General features: G+C 37.9%; 1 protein-coding gene across 2 annotated transcripts in view; it reads right to left on the bottom strand.

The window, feature by feature from the left end:
• The window catches only part of GMDS (GDP-mannose 4,6-dehydratase), a 348,578-nt gene that overhangs the window by 92,485 nt on the left and 246,931 nt on the right, over nucleotides 1-9,162 (bottom strand). For both annotated transcript variants that reach the window (XM_042466035.1, XM_042466034.1), the window contains one exon: nucleotides 2,737-2,855. In XM_042466035.1, coding sequence (XP_042321969.1) covers nucleotides 2,737-2,855 — 119 coding nt within the window. The remainder of the gene's footprint in view (nucleotides 1-2,736; nucleotides 2,856-9,162) is intronic.

Here is a 9,162-nt window from a genome sequence, read left to right as displayed (position 1 = left end):
TTTGTGAGATATTTAGCGTTCTCTGTCAGAGAGCTCATGTGCCACAATAAACTACAATTGCTAGGATTCCCTAGCACTGAGTAGTTAAATCAGTCTCAAACTGGATTATTTCTGCAGTGAGTTTTGGACCAAACTTACTGGCCTTCTCAGATGTTCATGAGCTATGGCAACAACTCTGCTGGCCCGTAGAATAACCCTCATGCCAGCATGGTGGAAAAACCTGTGGCTTTCCATTCGATGCTTAAGCCCAGGGCCCAAAAGAAGATACAGAGGCAAGAAAATTTAAAAAAGAAAACAACAAGAATAAAAATATAAATACAAATTACTGAAAGTATTTTCAAATCCATTCTGATTTCATTATTTGGCCTTAGGAATGAATTTTGCATTTGTAGTAAAACTATGGGGAATATGCACATAAACAATCTGCATCTATGGAGATTATCAGACAGGGGAAAATCAGGGAAGAAAAAGGCATACTCCTGGCAAAGTCATGCAATTGCACTGAAGATTTTCAGATGACACTGCACTTATTCAGGACTTAACCTATAAAAATCCAGGAATGCTCCAGCAACAAACCATTCCCAGGACTTCCCCATGAATGGTTTGTTGCTGGAGCATTCCTAGATCTTCATGGGTTCAGTACTGGATAAGCGTGATGCGTCTGAAAATCTTCAGCGCAATCACACATCTCTGTCAGGAGTATGCCTTTTACTCCCAGCTTCCATCCCAATCGGATAATCTCCTATGCCTCAGTACATTCACAGCTTAATAGAATGAAAATGCAGTGAGATTCCTATAGAAACTGAAGGCTAGTCAGAATATGGAAACTATTTTTGTGATGAACTGTTTCTTTTTTGGTTTCTTTTCTTAAAGAAAAGTTGTTTTGGGGGATGAGAAAACACTGTAGAAAAGGCATAAGCAATAAAATGTAGCAAGATGCTACTAGACTAGCTTGCAATATTACAGAATTTTAATCACAGATCAACCCCTCTTAATAACACATTGGATTTGAACAGAAAAGTGAAAGACTGACAAGCCTGGTTCTCACCTCACAATTAGGGAATTCCCTTCCCTTGTTCAAAAGCTGAGCCACTCCCAAAATTGGTTCCTCATGGTTCCACTGGTTATTAATGTTTGGGATTAATCAAATACAGGGCCTTACATCCAATTGTTAAACCCAACTAGGGTAGACTCTTTCAATCACTGGAATGTAAATAATTGTCAGCTTATCAGGTTATCATTGATTCAGTGGGTTTACTTTAGTTGGGACCAACAAAACCACAGGATTATTGATCATCATATTTTGTTGTTGTGATATTAAAAATCTCCTCTCATATTTTTACCATGTTATATATTTTACTATGTATTTTTGGGTATTTGTTTCCTGGATGTATTCTGCTCTGGGTATCATTTGTATGGAAAAGCAACATGAGAACAGAAATGATATCTTAAAAAACATGCAATGGATTGGATCCAAGATCAGCCTTCTGGTGGCAGAAGGGTTCTGCTCCAAACCGTTGCCATAATTGTCCACTTTTACCAGGGACAAAATGTAGGACAAATTCAAGACCAAACTGTAGGGCAACTGCAGGACAAAACTCAGCTCAAAATGTAGGACATTTAAGGTCCACCATTTTTCTTCAATGTCCTACATTTTGGGCTGAGTTTTGTCCTGCAGTTGTCCTACAGTTTGGTCTTGAATTTGTTCCACATTTTGTCCCTGGTAAAAGTGGACAATTATGGCAACCCATGCAAATGAAAAACCACCCAGGGTCAGGGGTTTTCCCAGCAGACAATGATCACTAATTAAACAGACACTAATCCTCTTTGCATATCCTCCCACCCTGAGGCCTTGCCATCAACAACAGAACAATACACAGATTGACATGGAAATCACTCCTCTCTACCCAGGGTCACACAGTATATATATATATATACCCAAACCTCTTGAATGCCAGCATTCTCTGAAGATGCCAGTCACAAATGCAGGCACAATGTCAGGAATAAACTCTTCTGGAGCATGGCCACATAGCTCCCAAAACCCACAAAAAATTAAAGATTTAACAGTTTTGAGAAGTCCAACAATGGCTGTAATTTCAATTTCCCTAAGAGGACAGGGAGATATTCAGTGTGGAACTGGACCACTGTTACCCACCTCAAACTTTCAGAAAGGGATGGATTAAAATGCAAATGGACATCAGATAGAATTTCTTAAACTGATCAGCTATCACATATAAAAGATGTCCTTGTTCTTCCAATAGGCAGACTTCTTTTATCTCTCCCCCCCCCTTTACTTCTTTAATTTCTCCCTTTCTCTTTAGTAAGAAAGAATGGATGAAAAATACTATGACAATTGACACCCAATCTATAAAAGTGACTACAATACATAAACTAAAACGAAAAGTTTATGAATTCTGAGGGAGAAAAAAGTAGCTAGGTACATCATCACAGTCCATGGGTCTAGTGGCGGGTGAGAGCCCTCCTTCTAGGTTCCAATTGCCCCTTCTTGGGCATTTGAAGGAGAGGTTCAGCCAGGAGGTGCTGAACTCAATCTTGCCCCTACCAAGCTTTTTCCCTTGAGTGTCATGTTTTATTTAGTTGGTAATTTTGAGGACAATGAACTGTCGAACTATTTGTAAGATATTCTGAGAACCTTTTTGTCTAGAGGGTGGGTTATAAATAGATTAAACAAACAATGGACATCCAAAGTTATTGTTACTACGTGTGTCTACTTACACAATAGTTTTCCCAATGTGCTCAAATGCCTTTTCCACAAATTCACGGACACTGTGTACCTCTCCAGTAGCTATTACAAAGTCCTCTGGCTCATCCATCTGCAGCATTAGCCACATTGCCTGCAGAAAGAGAAGCAAATCCTGATTTAGTACACCTGCTTCTGACTCTCCTTCACACAAGGTATTGTACTTTTAGAAAATCTAGAAAGCAGAGTAACAGCACTTCTAGGAAAACCTGAAGCGTTGCAACAAATGAAGATGAAGGAAATAATGCAATGCAGTCTAATTTGTCTAACCTCTTACATTTATTTATTTAACTTATTTATTGGTATGATTAGTATTAGCATTATTTGTATTAGTATTAAAATATTATCTATGCAATAACACTTCCTTCCCCTCACTGTGCAACAATATATTTCCCACTAACACAGTGCTTCTTTAACCCACCCAAAGTTAATGCATCTTGAAATGTCAAGGTAGAGTCAGTAACAATGTAGAACTGTTTTATAATCTTTATTTCCTGGCACTCTAAAAGTTCAAAAATATATACAAACGTTCAGAAAGAAGAAGCATTTGATTATCCTCTTCCAAAAGTGCTTTCTCTCCTTGTATTGAATGTGACCAAACTGGCCAAGCCAGGAGTGAAGCAGATGGCAGCATTTCTGGGAGAACCACACCATTTGCCCATGGACAAATGGCCTCTGTGAGAATGCTTTCTAAACATCAGAACAAATTGGTATGTGCCTTTTAACAACCCAAACCCAGGAATTTTTCACCCTAGCACACTTTTGTTCCTCCAAATGGCCTTCTCTCCTAGCATGTTTATTAGCTGACAGTCCTGTAACACCTCAAGTTCAATTAAATTAGCCATTGGACAGAACGGTTAAGTGGGCATTGTATTTGAAGATATGCTTTTGGAATATTGACTAGCCATTTGTGTCTTTGGCTATGTAGCTGAGGTCATGTTTCAAAGGTTTCCCAGGACTGGTAGCCTGCCATCTTTATGCATTTTGAAAGATATGCAAGAACAATTATGCAGTAAATCACTTTGGAACAGTATCAAATGGAGATGGCATTCCGACATAAAAAATGGTCAGGTGATAACTTTTGTCACTACAAAAGTCTACATTTTGCAACTGGATTACATTAAAAACCAGAATATTGGTTATACTGTATGCCTTTGTTTGCAGAACATCTTATTTTTGGTGGCCAAATATACTTGTTAAATTTAAGTGAATTAAAAATATATAAAGATATAAACTTCATAGCATTAATATAGCTAGCCAATACACCCCATGTTACTACAGCTAGCTGGCTAAAATTTTACAAAGAAACTTTTATGAAGTGCAAAATGCAAATTTCCATATCTTTCCCCCCATTTTAAATAAACAAAGAGCTTCAACATAAATTAGGATCACATGCCCTTCTTCATGTTACTGCGATTGGCAGCAAATTTGCACAAATAGGTCTGATACTACAAAAGTCTACAAAAGGCAATGCAGAATTTTCATTTCTAAAGAACTGAGGCAGAGAAAAAGCAAAGAGGAGAGCTCATGAGCAAGAAAATGTCTTCAACATCCTGCACTGGGTCAGCAGCTAAGCACAGAGCAGAGCTGGTGGTTTTCTGACTCCCAGTTTACTACTCAATCAACTAGACCACACTGCTATGTTGAAATGCTATCTGGAGAAAAACTTACCACTGAAAATCAATCCAAAATGACTGGAAAACTTTAATCCCTTAGTGAAAGAAACAGGGAGCTACCTGTAAGGCTGAACCCTTGTTTAATAAATAATCAGCATGCAAACACAATAATTCAAACTCTCTCCATATGTTATAAAGAGGCTGCTATCTTGTAGGGTAACCCACAATGCTATTTGCATTGACCTCTTCACATCACATTTAAAGAAAACAACTTTAGTAGGTCCCCAGGTGCTAGTGGATACTCTGCAAATCAGATTAATATAAGCTCTGGGACAGCTCAGTTTCTTTTGGTAAATACCACCTGAAAAGTTCAGATTCCACCACACCCCACAACAGGAATATAGACAGAATGAAAGCATTCTCACAGAACTACTTTGTTTATAAATTATTTTTTTACAGCTGAAATGTATAGGCAAAGGTCTCACTAGTGCGTTCTAGTTGGATTGAACAAATTAGGCTTAAAAAGCAGTTTGGGTAAATTTATGAAAGACATTTTATGATCTTTGTTTTATTATCTTAGTTGTGATACATCAGTTTTTGGGGGTCAGGAAAGAGTTTCTTTGGTTTTTTTGGTCCCCCCCTTCAGTACTGAAGCATCCCAATCTTACTGATTAAATCTTTCTCTGAAGAGGTGTCATTAATTCCTGCTCCTGAGTCGAATCCATCACTTATGTATAGATCTTCCTTCTTAGAGGCACACGTGGATGGAAAGAGAAAAATGAAAGATACTATATCGATTGAACTACGCTTGCTCTGTGGATCAGCCTACTGTGTACTGTGGGAATTTCTACAGTGATTAATTTCAGATGTGCTGATGTTTTCAAGAAAACCAGACCTTCTAACACATGGTAGCTAAAATTGTGGCTGCTTTGGAAGTAACAATATGCCATCGATGCCAACAAAGCTAGAAAATAGTTCACTTTGTTCCTGAAATGGAAAGTTATCAGAAACATTACTTCTTAATGAGTCACTTTGAGACACGATCAGCAGAAATTAGTGCATTTAAAAAAATCAATTCATGCATAAGATCTAGTGTTTGTTTTATTCTCCCCCCCCCCAATTGACAACCCACATTAAGAAAAGCCAAACACACACAAAAACACTTTATCTCTTACTTACATCCTTTAGTAGTGGCCATTCCTTTCACAGAGGTCAGCAGTTCTAATCTACTGTACTGCAATGATTGATTTATGAATTTGCCTTAGCTAATAAGCTAAGAGGAAAATGTAACGTCTCATGTACCAATGTAAATCTCAACTCATTGAAGTTTTCACTACTGAGACTTACACCATTCCTGCTGTTTCATCAAATGTATTCTGCCAAAATTGTTACCTCTCCAAAACTGGGCTTCTCCTGTTTTCACCAAGATTACTTGATCATCACAATTCAGCCAAAAACTTAAACTACTATAAGTCGACCTCATGTATAAGTCGAGGGCAGGTTTGGGGGCCAAAATTATGGATTGTGATATGAGCCATGGAAAAGTCGAGGGTAAAATTTAGGGGCATGTGACAAAGGATCTAAAGAGTGAAACAAAGGAAAATGATGTCCAAAAAGCTTACAAAATTCCAGCGGGTATAATACTAAAGGCTGGATGGATGAGAGAGTATAGAGAGGGTCAATGCTTCCAGGGTGGATTAAACTCTTGTCTTTCATCAGGGGATGGTTATATATGAGTTAAAGTACAGTACAGTACTTACATTTACCCATTAATAAACTGACTCAGTTTTTTTGGGTCAATTTTTTGACAAAAATTTCATGAGTATATATAGTAGTCCATTTTACTCCACATTTAGTAGTGTGGCCTGTCATGAAGATAAAAACGAGGTGATACTAGTCAAGACGTTTAATATGTTTGGGCAGTGTGTTTTGAAGCACAGTACTTATTTAGATGCATGTAGTCCTTGCCATTCAATAATAAACACTTAATAAGCTAATGTGTCTTGTTTCCCTCCAATTTTTCCGACTGCACATTATCAGTTTTCCATTGCACAAATGTTTTTTCAACTGTACGCTAAAAAAATGCCTTGTAAGATCAGACAGACTACTTTCATCTGGGTGCTGTCAAGCCGCTTTGTGCATTTTTGTATCACTTCTATTTGATACATTAAATCAAAAGTCAAGACAAGTTTAGTATGTTTAGAGAGACAAAATAAATCCAATACTAATGTTTTCATCACATTCTAATCAATTCTTTTCATTTGTTTCTTATCATAGTTTGACAACAGACAGCAGCTACTGGGTGAAGCAAGGTACAGATATGTCACAGATGGTAAGAGTCTAGCATCACAATTCCAAATTGCTTCAAAAATGACACACTAATTTCAGTAGATACAATACAAAGCCCAGACACACAGCAACTTTCCATTCATATGTATTATTTTCTATGTGCCTGAGGATTTGCCATTGAATATAAAGTATATTCTGCTCCTAAAAGAGTGGAATAAAGCTAGCACTTATGGTGGATTGAAGCAATTGTCTTTTGAGTTCAGATGTTTCAGTAGTCCTTTCCCACCAACATTCAAGATGTCGACTACTTGACAAGACGCATTACCATGGGGCATCAATGTATGTCACCGATGTCACATCTACAACGTGCGAGTGTCCTATATTACCTCTGCATGATGCTCATTTATTAATAATCTCCATATTCAGCTTTTTGTTTGTTTGCTTAAAATGATTTTATTAATTTCCATAACATTCAAAACCTGACAAAGGAGCTGAACACACCAGCCATAAAAGCCAGCTCCAGGTGGCTTGGGGCATGGCATTTTGACCGGAAGCAGAATGGAAGCAGTCCAGCTGTTCAGATGGGGAAGGCTTCAATCTGCTTTGGGGACATGGCATTTTGACACCGCACATCCCTGGAGCAGCCTGAAGCTGCCCTGGCGTTGCAGCGTGGCTGCCTAAGGTGGCTTTTTACCAGTCTGAATAGGAGCAGAACTTTTCCGCTCCTATTTGGGTCAGCTTCTGGGTTAATTAGGGCCAAGGCGTGTGGTTGCTGCAGCACCAGGGCAGCCCCAATCCACCCTTTTGGGATGGTCTGTTTCACCCCAAAGATAGCTTTGTGCTATTTAAAGTAATTTTAAAAAAGGGTTAAAAATGCATTAGAATTCTGCTCCCCAGAAAATATTTAATTAGGATTTGTGTGTGCTTGTATCTGGGGTTAGAGTTTTAACGTGAATAAGGAAGCAACCAAAGTTCAGCAAAAATAGTCTCTTATTCTACAGTACTTGACCTAAAACCAACAAAATACCTTCCAACTGTTCTGATTTGACAGAAACAATCGTAATTATCTGCAGACCCACTTTCTCAGCTGCTTTTTGAAATCTCCTAGTTTCTCTTTCCATCTTCTCCTTTGCTCTTCCACCCTCACTTTACTTCAATTGTTGCAAAAGTTGTTTGCACTCAACTCAGCAGGATGGGGGGGGGAGGAACAGATGTGTTATTCCCTGTGGACTCACTTTGGTTCCCTCTTGGGTTTTCATAAACTTAGTTCATACATACCAAGTGTCTGTTGCTCAAAATATTATTTTTCTATGTCCTTTCCCTGGTCATACCCTTTTCACCACACTCTGAAGTTGCTTGCCATGTGTCCCAGTTTTCATCTCTGAAATGGTGGAGGTTTATGCAACTATGGTTGGCTCATTGAATCAATAGAAATTACGTAAATTAGCAGTTTATTCAATGAGTCTCCTCTAGCTGGGACTAGCAGTTGGATTCAGGCCATGGTTTATGAGACTTTTCACTATTGTACTTTGACTGGTGTCTTGAAAATAAAAATACTATTTAGTTTAACAAAATTATATTTGCATGTTTAATACCTCCTTATTTTATAATATGATAAGCAATCATTGTTAGTGATATAATAATCAATCCTTTAATAATTGTTACCTTATCAATAAATATTAAAAAGTCAAAAAAGACTGGAACTATACATTTAAACAGCAGTTACAATGCTAGTTATCTGCTCTTCTCCATCACACAATACTGGTTTTTGATCCATCAGTTTCTAGGTTTATATGATATTGACTCCAGCATCAGAACAAAAATAAACAGAAAAATATTGCCGTTTCAAATTTATTTGCCATTACTGAATGGCTTACTAGTTTTAACAGAGGGAAAAATCTTTGTTTAAACTTCCACTGAGGATAATTAAGAGTTATTGACTTGCAAATGAAGAACAGGTGTCACTTAAATTAGGAGATAAATGATCCTGTGTTCTTGTGTGATAATGGCTTAGTAACTGTTACAAAGCTGCAACCTAGTCAGTCCAATCATAATGCTGGATCATGTCTAGAACACAAAGACCTCTATGCAATAGGTACTCAGCCGTTCACATCTTTATACAGCTGTAGAATGATTTGGTCCATTTATTCTCTGATGGGGCTGCACAACTGAGGTAAAAGTTCAGCAATTCTTACCTTCCTGTTCACATGCTGAACCCCATGACCCATGACATGGCCAGGCCTCAATCTGCGATAAAATCACTGCCTGGGTCTGGCTATCTTTTAACCATCATGAGGTCACATATTTGAGGAATTTTTGTAGAGGTGAAGGAAGAGCCAAAGTGTTCTTCAATTTCTTGGCAGAATGGCCTACAGAAGTAGGCAGACACTTGATCGTTGTTGCAATAGGATTTCCAAGTTTTTTATTTTTGCATAATAATGTCTTGTTACCACATGTTTGTGATGGACCTTTACTAATTACTGAATGTAAAACAAA

This window comes from Sceloporus undulatus, chromosome 4 (genome assembly GCF_019175285.1).
Source record: "Sceloporus undulatus isolate JIND9_A2432 ecotype Alabama chromosome 4, SceUnd_v1.1, whole genome shotgun sequence".
Classification (NCBI taxonomy): domain Eukaryota; kingdom Metazoa; phylum Chordata; class Lepidosauria; order Squamata; family Phrynosomatidae; genus Sceloporus; species Sceloporus undulatus.
The sequence above is the reverse complement of the archived record's forward strand: the minus strand, read 5'-3'. Positions and strand labels throughout refer to the sequence as shown.